A 16672-nucleotide genomic window follows, 5' to 3' on the forward strand; every position below is an offset into this window, starting at 1 on the left:
ATATAAACCGTGTCTTTCCGACTCTTTCGACGTCGCAGGCTCTTAGGTACTTTGTCCAATAATTATGATTCACGCGTCTTAACTTTGACAAACTAATCATGCCTCCTTTACATTTCTACTTTTATTTAAATTTCTATAATCAGTTGCATCCATTGCTCTTTTCAAAACTATCAAAGTATTTTTCCGATTGTCACTGTCAATGTCGTATTGTTGTCATAACATCATATCAAGCCTCTGTCAAGCTGGTCAAGCTGCTAGTGGCGGCGGATTGTTTGGTCTTATTTTCCTTCGTTTTGCCTTCGTTCGTCTTTCATTCGAATTGAGAAATTTATGAACTGTGGTCAAATAAATGTATAGAATGTGCTAACAATAAAACACAAAAGTATGATTTAACTTAGGAAATCCGTCTACAAATTTGCATCTGTTTCAATAAATATATACAATATGGGATCACACGAAGTGCAAATTAGTGATAAAACAGTGCCTGAATATAATTCTGAAGCCAATTCCAGCAATAGTGCAACGAATAGTGTGCGAACTCCTCAACCACAGCAGGTCTTTGAAACAAACGTTTTATCTACACCGACACATATTGCCACAAGCATTCTAGCGACACCTACACAAATCGCCGCTCCCTCTAATTCTCGGATTTGTGGAGATGTGGTTCTCACTCCTTCAAACAGTTCCGTTTACACCCCAGTGGGGGTCAATCCTCACAATGCTATGACAGCATTGACTCCCATGATTGGGGGAACAAAACCTACAGAAAACAACATTAAGTTACAGTAAGTAGTACCATTCATACCAAGTTGTTAAATGAGTCTATGATTTTAAGTTTAGCGCTGGCAAGAACTGGATTGTGTTGGCCTCGGTTGGAGAAATTTGGCATAGACTGAAGGAGGCTTATGCCCAGTAGTGGGTTGTGGAGGGCTGTTGATAATGATGATGATGAAGTACTGCAATAGCCCAAAGCTAAGCCTGTGCTTAACAAAAATTCCCCTTAATTTCTTGCTTCTCTCTCTGTGTGGTGTATCTCAGAAATAATTTATATGTTACATCAAGGGAAAAAAATAAGAAGTAAGTACAAAGGCACTACTTATCTCTAGAGAAATTTCTTCCAGTAGGCCCACAACATTTTACATTCCAAATTTAAAACCTGTTGACCAAGGGGTTTCTGCTGAATGTTAATATTAGAAGCTAGTGTCCTCCTATAGGTTAATATAATATTAATAAGAAAGCAATAATATTAAGAAGTAAGATTTGAATTGATAAGTCCATCAAGCGGTGTTCAAACTTTACTTATCTATACTGTATAAACCTTGTGTGGGTCACACTTTTCTTTCAAATATTCATATAACCAAGTCTTTATCTTTGGGATTCCTCTTGAAGGCGATAGGCTAACAACCTGTCACTATTTGAATCTCAATTCCTGCTAAGAGTGCTGACTATGTCTACCCTGCAAGTGATATAAATGTGTCCATATGTATATGTATTTATTTGCCGTTTGGTTCTTGGCACCAATGAAAAAAAGAATAGGACCACTCCATCTTTTTCCTATGGATGTTGTAAAAGGCGACTAAGGGATAGGCTTACACACTTGGGATTCTTCTTTAGGTGATGGGCTAGCAACCTGTCACTATTTGAATCTCAATTCTATCTTTAAGCCAAATAGCTGAACATAGCCATTCAATCTTTTTAAGACTGTTGGCTCTGTCTACCCTGCAAGGAATATAGGCGTGACCATATGTATGTATGTATATGTATTTATGTTATTTTTCTTTAAAAGGAACACAGAATGCAATCCGTTTGTGCATTCATTAAGTAGTTTGAATTATCAATTGCAGGAATTGTGTTTCAACAGTGAACTTGGGCTGTGAGTTGAAGCTGCTGGATATATACTGCCGGACACGATTCTCTGAGTACAACCCGGCCAGGTTCGGAGGAGTTGTGATGAAGATACTGGAGCCCAGAGCGACGGCACTTGTCTTTCGGTAGGTTATTATAATGCAATAACACAAGTTTATAAACAATTTTTGCACTCATTCACATATTGTGCAGTGCCGTGTGGTTCCCGGCACCAATACAAACAAGAATAGAACCTCTCCCATGGATGTCGTAAAAGGCGACTAAAGGATAGGCTTACAAACTTAGGATTCTTTTTAGGCGATGTGCTAGCAACCTGTCACTATTTGAATTTTGATTTTATCATTAAGCCAAATAGCTGAACGTGGCCATTCAGTCTTTTCAAAACTGTTGGCTCTGTCTACCCTGCAAGGAATATAGACGTGACCACATGTGTATGTATGTATTCACATTTTTAATATCGATGACCCAACTGAGGAGTCTGAATTTAAATAAATGTTTTTTAGTTCATAGTTTAGGAATTTAACATACATAAAATCATGTCTGCTGGCTCTGTCACAATGATAGAATTGAGATTGAAATTGTGAAGTTGCTAGCCAATGGCCTAAAAGAAGAATCCTTAGTTTATAATCCTACTCGTATCCCTTATTTGCATTTTTCTACATCCAAGGGGAGGAGATGGAGTGGTCCTATTTTTTTTTTCTATTGGGGCTGAGAACCACACGGCACATTATCACGTTTTCATTTCACAGATCGGGGAAGATAGTCTGCACGGGAACGAGAAACGAGCATGACTCTTATGTTGCAGCGAGAAAGTTTGCGAGAATCATACAAAAGCTGGGATTTCCTGTGAGTTATTTATTTATTGACAATTTAAAAATTTTTATTCATTGTTATAGGATACTTCACATCGCTTAATAATTGTCTGTGGCTTCCAAGACGTCAGTGCAGAAGAAGCGGTAACAAACTGCACTGCAGCATTTTGCTTCAACAACGTCAACTTCACAAATACCTATCTAAACTTAGAATAGAATGTGGACGAGAGAATACATTGTTGACCTTCTTACATCTACCGTTACAGACTACATCTAATGCGATAGTGTATAATCAATTAAAATATATTATCCTTAATTGCTGACCTTGTAAATTCACACAAAAAACGGCATAAAAAAAATCAAATCATGTAGTACAATTAGGGTCCCAACAAAGTGCCGTGTGGTTCCCGTCACTTATAATATAAGATATCTCTTTTCCGTGGTTGTCGTAAAATGCGACACAGGGAATAGGCATTTTTATCAATGCCGGTAACATCCTCAACTCTCGCGACATAACACTGGGGTGCGCCTGACTTAATAGATCTTAATTTGTAAATTTGACATCCGATGAAAACGCTGCAGTCTAGTTTTTTCCGCCGCTTCTTCTACGTGTGCTTTGGGAGCGGTAGTAGATATAATTAAGATTTAAGTGATGTGACGTCAATAAGTGATACCTTGTATCCAATTTCGAAAATAAATCTAGAATTGTATTTTATTGAGAATGCACCAACTATACAATGTTAACAAAATCCAGATATCAAAATTTTTGTAAAAATGAAAATGTGTTTTGTCTAATGTGTGGAATAAAACTACGCCTTCCTCATTTTTATTTTCCTTCTGCAAGTTCCATTACATACAATAGTCACGTCTCCATCCTCCATATACTAGATGTATTTTTTATTCTATCACTCAATCAATTCATTATTTAACAAAAAATAATTGTACTATGTATGTATTTCAATTCGATCACAGGCAAAATTCATGGACTTCAAGATCCAGAACTTCATAGCGACCGCTGACCTCAGGTTCCCCATTCGGCTGGAGGCCCTCCAGCAGGCCCACGGCCAGTTCAGCTCGTACGAGCCGGAGCTGTTCCCGGGGCTGGTGTACAGGATGGTCAGGCCGAGGGTGGTGCTTCTCATATTTGTTAACGGGAAGATTGTTTTTACAGGTGAGAAATTTTTATACATACATAGGTACATAAAATCACGCCTCTTTCCCGGTGGGGTAGGCAGAGACTACCTCGTTCCACTTGCCACGATCTCTGCATACTTCCTTCGCTTCATCCACATTCATAACCCTCTTTATGCAAGCTCGGCGGTTTCGGGTACTATATTTTTATGGTGATAATAAGATTATTTTTTTTAGGTAAATCTTCACAAGTTATGAATGTGTTATTAAAAAAATTATAGATAAATCTTTCATTTCTTTGTTGTGGCAAACGAACAAGTCGTTGTGCGGTGTGGTTCCCGACACTAAAAGTAAAAAAAAGAATAAGTCCTCTCCATCTCCATGAAGATACATATGGTCACGTCTATATCCCAGAGCCAACAGTCTTGAAAAGACTGATAAGCCACGCTCAGCTATTTGGCTTAATGATAGAATTGAGATTAAAATAGTGACAGTTTGCTAGCCCATCGCCTAAAAAAAGAATCCCAAGTTTGTAAGCCTATCCTTTAGTCGCCTTTAACGACATCCATGGGAAAGAGATGGAGTGGTCCATGAAGATTTATAAATATTTTCTTTTTTTGTTTTAGGAGGGAAATCAAGGAACGATTTACACGAGGCGTTGGATATAATATACCCAATATTGAGGAGTTATCGAAAGAGTTAATTTTGGAATTCTACTTTCTATGTTTAAACTATTTTGGTCTATTTAATGCGAATTTTGACTGGTCAAGATTTTAGGAATATCCAAGCTCCATTGAAATATTTCGCTCCAAAAGGCTAAAAGTGATTTTAGGAAGGATTTAGTCAAAGGCACTAACTAGTTAGAATCTTGATTTTTGAATAAATAGGTAATTTGTTTTATCATTATCAATAGTTCGAAGAAAATATGCAGTTTAAAAATCATACTTTTTTTTTATTTGTGATTATTTTGTGAACACATAATGACACTCCATGTTTGACGTTAATTTATATAGAAAATGATGATTTCATGTTTCGCTATAGTGTAGGTATGTTAAGAAAAGGTTATGGGTATCCTAGACTGAATCTACTTGCGACATTGTTGTACAGATTATTTTGTATGTATACATAAATATCTTTTAAATATCTAAATATCTACGGGACAAATTACTCAGATTGAGTTAGCCTCGAAGTAAGTTCGAGACTTGTGTTACGAGATACTAACTCAACGATACTATATTTTATAATAAATACTTATATAGATAAACATCCGAGACCCAGGCCAATCAGAAAAAGTTCTTTTCTCATCATGTCTTGGCCGGAATTCGTATCCCGGGACCTCCGGTGTCATAGGCAAGCGTACTACCGCTGCGCCACAGAGGCCGTATTGCAGGTATATTGAATCAATTTTATCGCCGAACACATTCTGTCGGAGTTTGACTCGACCGTATTCAATCCGGCTAATCGTTGACCCGCCGCAATACAAAACGGCCCTGTTGGGTTGAGGGCTAGTTGTTAATTACATCTTTATCATAATACCGCAATTTATAGAATCCTACTGCGACAAATACAATCGACCCTTAGCGAATCAAAATTCTCGAAAGAAAAACTGCGTAAGATAGCGTTTTTTTAAATTTTACCTTACTCTTGTAATTTTCTTTATAGTATCGAATTTATGTTTCTATAACGTAGGTACTTATCTGAAATGATCGAATTCATACAATACATATTTACATTGGGAATTTATTATTTGTGCCATAAGCACTATCCATTGACTAAGCATACATACTTGTATAATTTTATTTTGTTTCAAACTCTTATGTATATCTGTGTATTATTTTGACATACCCAATCAGGATCATAAAGGCGTACCCTATGCTCTGTACAGAGCCGGATGTAACCGGGTTTAAAGCCAGCCCTCGTTGTATAGCACGCGCGGCAATGTTTTTATCGCGCGAAAAACTATCGCTGTCCCGTTTTATATATACATATAATCACGTCTATATATTATCCCTTGCAGTGTAGAAAGAGCTTGAAAAGATTGATAGGCCACGTTCAGCTGTTTGTTTGTTTGTTTGTAATATCTTTTTTTTTTGTTTGTAAGTCTTTATTGCATAGATATTTACAGAGTAGGTAACAAGAAAATAGTAAGTACATAGGTAGTTATAAAAGAAACAAATCACTTGCAATGGCGGACTTATCCCATGAATCATGAATCCCATCTGTTAATGTTGATCTCTTAATCTTCTTGTTGCTGTTTGGCTTAATGACAGAATTGAGATTCAAATAGTGTTAGGTTGTCAGCCCATCGCCTAAAAGAATCCCAAGTCGCCTTTAACGACATCCATGGGAAAGAAATGGAGTAGTTCTATTCTTTTTTTATTAGTGCCGTCGCGTTTCACATCATAATAAAAAGCGAAACAGTGATAGTTTTTCGAGCGTTAAAAACATAGCGTGTACCACGCTACGGGTAATGGCTGTATGTGGTTATAATTAGGTACTTTGCGCCATTGTCCTAGAAATATAGTAGTTAGACTGATGTTATTTTTTTTTATTCTATGTGTGAGTGAAAGAAAACCAATTTTTTTTTTTGTACAGTATATTTTTTTTATTGAACTTATAAAATGACGTGTTAAAACCTAGTGTAATACCCAAGTGGAATAATTCTAAAATTTTATATGTATGCAATGATACTTAATTTCATTTGTTAAATTAATAAATATACAAGTTGAAACGTGTTTAATTATTTCTTTATAATTTTCGCCCACGTGATATTAACCCTATTTCCTTGTCTAAATGTTACGATTATTACTTAATATTTATAATCTTTCGGTTTTACTTTGTTGACTTCAAATAAATTTATTAATATAAATTTTACTGCTGCTGCTGCTAAGTAACGCCCCTCTCTTTATATCCTTCACATTATTGTGGTGTTAAGGAAAAACATCGCAGATAAGAGATATGAGAGATAATTTAAAGATCAATAGAATAACTACAACCTTTATTAGCGGACTAGTTTCACTATATTATATCTTATGGGTTTATCTTCAGACACGAGATCCAGGAAGTAGCCGCCAGAGGACAGCGACCTAGTAAACTTGGTGAGTGCCGTGTGGTCGGGAACCACTAATAGAAAAAAGAATAGGGCCACTCCATCTCCTTCTCATGGATGTCGTAAAAGGCGACTAAGGGATAGGCTTAAAAACTTGGGATTCTTTTTTAGGCGTTGGCTTAGCAACCTGTCACATTTGAATCTCAATTCTATAATTAAGCCAAATAGCTGAACGTGGCCTTTCAGTCTTTTCAAGACTGTTGGCTCTGTCTAACCCGCAAGGGATATAGACGTGACCATATGTATGTATGTAAACTTGTTGAGCGCTGCAGTAGTCCAAAGCGGAAGGCCCGGGGCTTTATAGGGCTCCTGGACTGTGAAGAGGGGAGCAGGTAAGACCGCAGCGGCACGTCACACTAACAATAAAACAACGTTATCTGCCTACAATATTTCTTTATTGAATAAATTACAAAAAAATGTAAAATTCCATGGCAGTTATACATCATTAAGTTATGCTAAAATAAACCTTATTTTTATCCAATTAGGAAGTGCTAAGCTATGTTGGTGTGATCGCAATAAAATAGACAATACACAACGGCCCACGTTAACCCCTTAAGCTTGTGGTTCTGGACACTTATAATCAGAGATCGGAATAGGTAGATTGATTTTATGTACTTGCATCATGAAATACCATAGAAAGCATAACATGGATAAGCCTCTTTTCCGGGATTCCATTTCAGTACTTGCACTTACAGTAAACTACATTGTCCGCGGGTAACATAGGACTACAATTTACGTGAACGAAGTCGGGCGAAAACAGCTACCACTAATATATTCTTCATCCCAATTGTAAAAATTCCGGAAAAAATCTTAATAATTTACAAATCCCGGAGGCATGTCCATATTAATATATACGTTTCAGTTCATTGACCCCAATTCAATTTACCTATTCCGATCTCTGCTTATAAATTAACGAGTACAACAGATACAAACGCGCATACAAATATCTGCTAAAGTAAGTACAAATATTTGCCTACACTGAGATTAGAAGCCGAGACTTCCGGAATCTGTACAGAATGCCTTTTCAAAACTTCAATAAGCTCAGTTTATGCTTTTGAATGTTTGAAATAAAACTGTGCAAGTGATCCAGTGTATCATTTTTGTAGTACTATTACGGAACCTTAAATTACTCCTTGGTTTAAACCTCAATATTTGAAGCCAGATCGGAGTTAAGGATACGCATATTGACAAATTCTTAATGCTAAATCAGAAACTGTGTTGTCATACGCCTATTTATCAGAAAATTACTGACATTATTCTCTGCTTTCAAAAAATGGCCGTATAACCTAAAAATGCAGTGTCAATTTCTTCTTCGCGTGTTCGAATGCCAATTATCTAACTCAAAGATGTTACATTCTTTAGATTTCACTCCTATGCAAAAAGCGGACATTTTTAATTAAGAAAATTAATCTGTTTGTTTATATATATATATCCGGACGTCGAATTACAAAAACCAATATGCAGCGCAAACTAAAAATGAGGGTAGTTACACCAAGCTTAACATTATCCTGAAAAATTACAAGCTATTAATTTTATGTATTTATGTATCTGTCCATATTTTCGCGCACTTTTCACTATTCACGCACAATAACGACTCCGAGAGGCCAAACATCCAGTACGAATGCGTTCCATAGACTATACATATACATATTTCTAATGTATAGCAATGAGACCGGACTCCAGAAGCTTCTGGATCTTGGCGGCGATGTCGGGGTTCTTAAGGTGGTCCTGCAGCGCGTGCGGGTCCTGCTGCATCTGCTCCAGGATGCAGCGCATGGCGGGGTCGCGCAGGATCTGCTGCACCTCGGGGTCCGCCATGGCGCGCTTGCGGACCTGCGCGTGCGCAACATTATATGTAAGGTAAAGAGGTAAAGAGTCAGTATGGTTAGAATGTCAAACAAGATATACACACACAGTTAACCGTCTGGGTAAAAATACAAACAAACAGTCACGCCTATATCCCTCGCGGGGTAGACAAAGTCGATAGTCTTAAAAAGATTGAAAGCCCACATTCAGCTGTATGGTTTTATGATGGAGATGGATGAGATTCCTTCTGAGCCCTGCAACCTTTGTAGGAGAATCTTACCCAAATTGGATTATAGTTTGAGTGTGCAGGTTTCTTCAAAATGTTGTAACCCAGCTTGCAAAAAACCACTCCATCTTTCCAATGGATGTCGTAAAAGGCTAATGAAGTTGAAATTCCTAACGTACACGTGGGCTAGTAACCTGTCACTATATGAACCTCAATTCTATCTTAAAGCCAAACAGCTGAACGTGGCCTATCAGCCTTCAAGACTGTTGGCTCTGTCTACACCGCACGGGATATAGACGTGATTATATGTACGCATGTATGTGACTTGTGGCGTATAGATGTCGCCACATATGCAATTAGTAATCTTATATATTTAAACGAGCAATTCTTGTATATATATAATCAGGACCTCGGAAACGGCTCCAACGATTTTCATGAAATATACAGCTTAGGGGCTTTTCGGCTCAAGGAATCGATTTATCAAGTTCCTAGGTTCGAGAAAAGCTCGGTTCCCAAGTTATTTAACAACATTTTAAAAACCGCGTTTTAAGAAACTTTATCAGCGCCATCTCTGGTAGACCGTGCAAAGCTCGGTCAACCAGGTACTAGGTTATTATAAGCCCACCTCCTCGGGGTTGGAGTTGAGCTGCGTGGAGCAGGCGCGGTAGCCGTCCAGCGCCTCCGCGTTGGTGGGGTCCAGCTCCAGCGCCTTCTGGTACGCCGTCAGCGCCTTGGACTGCTGCTGCATGCCCTGAAACGGATACATTTCCAATTTATTATAAATGGATGAAGGATGCAACCGGGACTAAAACCAGAAGGAAGAAGACTAAGTAGCACACGGATTTAAACATATACAGGGTGACTTTTGACGTCATATCACCCCGGCCGGCGGAAAAGCGACGCGTAAGATTCAGAGGTCAACGACCAAATTCGTTCAGCTGAGCGATCTCGACAACTCTGTACTTTACTTGATCTTGATACTAGAAAAATAATTTATTTTTCAGACATTTATTTACATGTTTAGTTTTAATTTCTTTTTGTAGTATTGGTCTTTAACAAAGCGTGTGGAGTAGTTTTTGAGGGTTTTTTAAATGTGAAAATGATGACGTTTAATTTAAATAAAAATAGGCTCAAACGGCTCAGAAGCATGGGTATAGTCTATGTTTAAAAGGATGCAGTTGTTTTAAATGTCACCCTGTATACATACATATGGTCACGTCTATATCCCTTGTGGGGTAGACAGAGCCAACAATCTTGAAAAGGCTGATAGGCCACGTTCAGCTATTTGGCTTAATGATAATTGAGATTTGACAGTTTGCCAGCCCATCGCCTAAAAAGAGAATCCCAAGTTTGTAAGCCCATCCCTTAGTCGCCTTTTACGACATCCATGGGAAAAAGATGGAGTAGTCTTATTCCCTTTTGTGTTGGTGCCGGGAACCACACGGCACACTGAGAATAGGCATTATAAATGCTTTCGTACTAAAAGATCAACCAACCAAAACAGTATCTGAATTTCACCTCAAGCATTTTCCACCATTGGCTCCAGCTTTTGACGAGTTAAGCGTCTAACTTTCTTCCAGGTTCTCTCTTTAGTCCAGGTCCCAAAGACCTGGACGAACTAGTACTACATTCATTAATGTTTTTTAATTTAGACAATGTGCATTCGTCCATGACTTAGATTTAAGAGATCTATATTACTACATTGACATCCAATGAAAATGCTGCAGTGTAGTTTGTTCCGTCGCTTCTTCTACAACGCCGTTCGCTTTGGAAGCGGTAGTACTTATAATTACATCGTCAACAAGTGCTACCTTGTATCCAATTTCGAATAATAAATCTATTCTATTCTAAGCACAAATTGATAAAGAAAATTAAATCAAATCAAACATGAACCTACCTGAAGGATTTTCCCCTTCCGAATCCAGCCCTTGATGAACTTCGGGTCCAGCTTGCAGCACTGGTCGCAGTCCTTCAGGCCGAGGTCAAAAGCGGCCAGCTTGGTGTAGCAGGCCGCTCGGTTGGAATACAGTTTTGGATCATCGGGGTTGCGTTTAATCGCTTCCGTGTAGTGTTTTACGGCTGCGCTGTAGTCACCTGCAAGTGTAATTAGTCCATTAATTAGTTAAATTCATTTTACATACATATATACATATAATCAAGTCCATCTCCCTTGCGGGGTAGACAGAGCCAACAGTCTTGAAAAGACTGATAGGCCATGCTCAGCTGTTTGGCTTTAAGATAGAAATGTGATTCAAATAGGTTGCTAGCTTATCGCCTAAAAGAAGAATCCCAAGTTTATAAGCCTAGTCCCTTAGTCGCCTTTTACCACATCCACGCTTTTTTTTTACCATGATCCAGGATTGGGTGAGTCAGGTTTTTACACAAAGCGACTCCCTTCTGACCTCTACAAACTTTGCAAAGCAACAAAACCCGTATTGATGGTTACACATTCAGTTGCTTGAATGTGCAGGTTTCTTCCATTCATCCATCCATCCATTATCAGCCAGCATTGACCACGGTAAATCACGTATCTTGATCAAATTAAGGACGTCCACATCCATCCACATTCATAACTCTCTTCATGCAAGCTCGGCGGTTTCGGGTACTTTTGACCTGACCCTTTACCAGGACATCCTTAATATTTACCTTTCTTAAAGTATTCATTGCCCATCTCCTTCTCTTGCTCCGCCTTCACCGGATCTATGTAAGCTTTCCTCTCCTCTTCAACAATCCTCCTCTCCACCTCGCTGAGGAGCGTCTTGATCTCCGGAGTGCGGTGCTCTGACATAGACTTCTCGTAGTACGTCTTGGCCAACTTCCACTGCTCCATTTTTTTGTATGCATTGCCTGTAAAGAAAAATTGATAAATCAACATCAAAAATGCCATGCAGTTGAACATGGGTTCTGAGAATATTGGCGCTGTCGACCCCGTAAAGGATATTAACCCGATATACATCATCATTAAGCCAAACTCTGTATGTCTGCCAGAGAGTCTTGTCTTCACGCATACCCCGGACTCCTCTCCAGAGGGTTGAGGATGCAACCGGGACTAAAGCCAGGAGGAAGAAGATATATCTATATATATCTATATGTATAAAAATCTCCCATTGCCAAGTGACTGAATAACAGACAACATACAGTCGCAACAACTGGTCGAAGGGAGCTGAAATATTGATTGCCTGTTGAGTATAGGTAGGTATCATTGACGGCCTCTGTGGCGCAGCGGTAATACGCTTCTCTGTGGCTCAGGTCATGATGAGAAACGTACTTATTTTGATTGCCATAGATTTTGGATGTTCTTGTAAAACAAGTTTCGAACTTACTTCAAGGCTAAATTCAATATGTGTAATTTGTCCCGTATATACACATTTATTTATTTATTAACATTATAGTTTAATGTTTATTAATTTTTTAAACATAGATAGACCAATGTCATTTTTTTTTAAATTGGGTTGTACTGGCAAAAAAAAAAAACAAAAACTCACCAATCCTAGTGAAAGCCTTGGCTATTAATTTGAAATCGGCTCTATTCTCTCTGCCTATCTCTATCGCCTTCTCGCATTCCTTGATACACTTCTCGTATTCTTTCTGCTCGAAATAAACAGCTGCTATGTTTGTGTAGAACGTTATATCCGTGGAGTCGTGTTCGATCGCCTTGCGGTAATGTAACAGAGCGTTATCAAAGTCCTTCTTCTTGTAAAATTCATTGCCGTGGTCTTTCTCTTGCAATGCTAACCGCCTGTTTTCCGGTAGATCTTCGTATGTTGGTTTCTGTGGCTCTTCCTTCTTTGGTGGTGGTGTCGGCTTGGTCTCCGACGCTGGTGGGTCCACGTCCATAGCTGATGCAATGTCAATGCCGAGAATAACTTTAAGTGTGGTCCTATAACGATTATCAGTGGTTCTTGATTCAAACATCAGCGAGTCTAGGGGATTTCTGGCAAGTTGCTGTAACAATGCGATATTTAAATTAATATTATGATGATTGATGATTTTCCTATTGGTGCCGTAATAATCTTCAAAAGATCAATTGGCCTTGTTTAGCTGTTTGACTTAATAATAGAACTGAGATAGGTTGCTAGCCTATTGCCTACAACAGGAATCCCAAGGTAATAAGCCTATCCCTTAGTCACCTTTAACGACATCCATGGGAAAGAGATGGAGTGGTCCTATTCTTTATTTCGTATTATTCTTTATTGGTGCCGAAAACCACAGATGAATCGAAAAAGGTATACAGCAATTATGGCAAGTGGAATTATGTAGTCTCTGTATACCCCTTACGGAAAAGGATGTGATTTATCTATGTATGGCTTTCATTTCTATATATCTTCCTTTAGATAGTAACTGTGCTACCTACAAACAAACCATGATTGCTATGATAATAATTTCAGTGAATTCTTAACCATTTAATTTAAATGTTAATGAATCACCTTTGACATTTACACAAAAGACAGTTTAAATTTTATACATAAGAAATTGTAAATACTACCAATACTTCTCATGTCAAATTATAAAAAGAAAAAAAAATTGGATTTGTGTTTGACACAAATTAATTTATGAATTTGAACTTTTAACCTATATCCTGTGTTCCATAACTATGTGTATGAAAATTTTCATGCAGAAGAGTTCAGCGGTTTGACATAAAATGATGGATTTCGTTTAAATTGAGGTTATTTTATACCTATGTAATTCTCATCCACAAACATACATACAAATCACCACATCTATATCCCTTGCGGGGTAGACAGAGCCAACAGTCTTACATTCAGCTGTTTGGTTTTATGATAGCATTGGGTTGAAGTATTGACAAGTTTCTGGCCCATCGCCTAAAAGAAGAACCCAAAGTTTAGGTGTAAGCCTTTCCCTTGGTCACCTTTTATGACATCCATGGGAAAGAGATGGAGTGGTCTATTCTTTTTCTTTTGGTGACAGGAACCACATGGCACTACAAAGACGCTATAGGAAGTAGGTATGAAATCAGACTAGTTTTCATAACACTTTATGTCAATACCATCACTATGGCATCCAACTGAAAGTGGTATTAGTCATTTTAAGACTATTGGCTCTGTCTACTGTGTAAAGAATACAGATATGATAAATATTTTAAATCTTACCTTAACCATTTTGAGATATTCCGGATCATCTAACCATTCTCGTGTCTGTGGATTTTCCTTCAATTTCTCAATCATTTCCTGATAGTACACCCCGTCTGTTTGGGCTTGTTTCCTAACTTCAGCCAGTCCTGCTGCCAATTGCTGATTCCCTGGTTCCAACTCCAAGCCTTTCTCGTAAGCTGCGATAGCCTCTTCGTAATTTCCTAAGTAAGCCAAGGCACTGCCTTTTCTAGAATAACCTTTGCTCCAAGTAGGATTTAATGAAACGGTTTTATTCGCGTCTTCTAATGCCGCAGCATAGTTTCCAGATTTAGCATGGGCTGCCGAACGGTTGCTGAATAAAACGTGGTTAGAAGGATCTAAAGCGATTGCTTCGGTGTAATGTTTGATCGCCTCATAGTAGTTGCCAGAAGACAACGCAGCATTACCTTTTTCCTTTAATTGGTTTACCTACAATAATAGACGTAATTAGGCTAGATTTTTGCTTGAAAATAAATAAATAGGAAAGTTAAACAAGCATAACCTCTTACCTGATCCATGATTTGATTTAATTGATAATATCAGGCACTTATTAACCAGGTATACTTAAAACAGGATGAAATTTGTAAGCTTTACTCCGATATATATGGTTTTTCACTTCTAAAGTCACTGCTTTTACGATTAAATTATTTTACACAATATAAAGCCGATAACGTTCACTCACAGAATCTTTCTGAATGACAATGAAATAAAAATGAATGAGAATGACACTTCAATTCGAGAATTTTCTCGCCAAAACGCGATTAGTTTGACGTTCACGTTCCATTTTAACTTAAATCACTTTTAGCAGTACTGACCGCGCTCGACTATTGGCACGTTGCGTCATGGTGAAGCTCTCTGTCTGCCAACATCATTGCATTTAGGTGGGTATTGTACGGTCCCGCATAGTTGTCCTTGAGAAACCGTACGCACCATCGCAACACCGTTGGCTGCTAAAGTCACCAAGGCCTCTCATGGCCGTTTAACGCGTCAAGCCGCCCATTATAATATAATCCTCCGAGTTCTTGCCACCATTCATGTTCTAGAACAAAACGGTCTGACTTGTGATGATGGCAAGAGACCGGATGGTATGACTTTGGTGCCCTGGAAATTGGGGCGGCCGGTGGTGTGGGATGCTACTTGTATCGACACACTTGCGCCGAATCATTTTCAGGTTACCAAATCTAAGGCCGGTACTGCTGCAAATGAGACAGAAAACCTTAAAATGAGCAAATATGTGGGTATCCGTAGTATTTGAACCATTTGGGTTAGAAAAACCGTGGGGCCCATCTGCCTAGCCTATCAGCTTTTCCGCATTGCCATTAAGTCATCTGCCAGTCTTTTGGGCACACTCCCGCAAGCTGATACTATGCAAGAACTGAGAATGTAGATTGTGGCGACATCACTACGCTACAAGTCACAACAACAAAAACAGCAAATAGTCTATCGCGCAAGTAAAGAAAATATATACCTACAACCTTCGACACAACATTTCGGTTCCCCAGGCATAACACCTAGCTTAGCGGAAGATCTTCCCTTAGTCGGCGGTCGACCCGAATCATAGATTAAAAATCACCTATTTCGGAAGAGTGGGACAACATTTGCAAATAGCTCGAAAGTTGCATGATCTTCGCTTACTCAAAACCAAAAAGAAGTTTATTCCACTTTGGTTACCTGGGTGATCAAATTCCACATTTTTGTGTCCTGAAATCACCTAATGGCAAAAATTGATATATTTCGCATACTTAGTGAGTTTCATTCATAGTAGGTAGTTATTCTTAGTCATTTAATGTAATGTTTTTAAATCTGTGTTCAGAGTTAACAAAAAGAATTTTTTAATTTGCTAAGTCTGGTTTGGTTATACCTAGTAAAAAAAATACGCTATTTTTTGAGCTACTTTTTCAAAAGGTTGAATACTTAATACTATGTACTATCAAACAAGATTGATCCTTCACGAACGTTGTTAAGGTATGTTATTTAACTTTCTCTTAGAATTTTATGAGACCTAATCTAGTGCGAAGCAAATGGCAACTCCAGAATTTTTTTTACATCTGTGCATTGCATCTGTGTTTGGAAGACATAAACACGGTTCCCAACTTTGGAGTTTTCCCCCCAAATTTAGGGAGTAAATGTGAAGGATAGGATTTTTAGGGGTTTTCAATGTTTAGGGATATTTTTAGGGGTTTTCTATAAATATAATATTCTATTATTTTGAATATAATAGAACTATTCAATCCAATAATAATCATTCCAATATTTTTTTTAACTAACGTAGTAAATTATATTTAACTACTCTCTAATTACTAGTATCGGCAGTATCGCTTACGAAATGGATTATCTATCTTCAAAAATTTAAATTAAAGTAATGTCAATATATATGATTTTAAAACTGGGAATTTATTATGAAGATAAATTTATAATTTTTAAATAAAGAAAAGCAATAAATATTAATACATATTTCTTTTACTTAAATTTATTTAATAAAAACAATATAATATATATTATATTGTTTTTATTAAATATATTTTAGGGGGATTTTCAAATAATTGAAGCAATTATGTATTTATGGGGTTTTGACAAGTGTAGGGATAAA

At 37.8% G+C, this 16672-nt stretch overlaps 2 protein-coding genes across 2 annotated transcripts; one reads left to right on the forward strand and one right to left on the reverse strand.

Annotated features, from left to right (window-relative positions):
- Nucleotides 1–236: 236 nt before the first annotated feature.
- On the forward strand, nucleotides 237–6549 carry LOC106132353 (uncharacterized). Its single transcript, XM_013331726.2, has 5 exons — nucleotides 237–785; nucleotides 1845–1991; nucleotides 2616–2712; nucleotides 3651–3849; nucleotides 4436–6549. The coding sequence occupies exons 1-5, from the start codon at nucleotides 445–447 to the stop codon at nucleotides 4510–4512; spliced, it is 861 nt and encodes a 286-aa protein (XP_013187180.1). The 5' UTR covers nucleotides 237–444; the 3' UTR covers nucleotides 4513–6549.
- Nucleotides 6550–7279: 730 nt separating this feature from the next.
- On the reverse strand, nucleotides 7280–14829 carry LOC106132350 (stress-induced-phosphoprotein 1). Its single transcript, XM_013331721.2, has 7 exons — nucleotides 14592–14829; nucleotides 14062–14511; nucleotides 12436–12895; nucleotides 11597–11797; nucleotides 10848–11044; nucleotides 9576–9701; nucleotides 7280–8751 (listed from the first exon to the last, which is right to left on the reverse strand). The coding sequence occupies exons 1-7, from the start codon at nucleotides 14598–14600 to the stop codon at nucleotides 8572–8574; spliced, it is 1623 nt and encodes a 540-aa protein (XP_013187175.1). The 5' UTR covers nucleotides 14601–14829; the 3' UTR covers nucleotides 7280–8571.
- Between the last annotated feature and the right edge of the window lie 1843 nt (nucleotides 14830–16672).

The sequence above is a fragment of the Amyelois transitella genome, chromosome 14, assembly GCF_032362555.1.
Source record: "Amyelois transitella isolate CPQ chromosome 14, ilAmyTran1.1, whole genome shotgun sequence".
In the NCBI taxonomy this organism is placed as follows: domain Eukaryota; kingdom Metazoa; phylum Arthropoda; class Insecta; order Lepidoptera; family Pyralidae; genus Amyelois; species Amyelois transitella.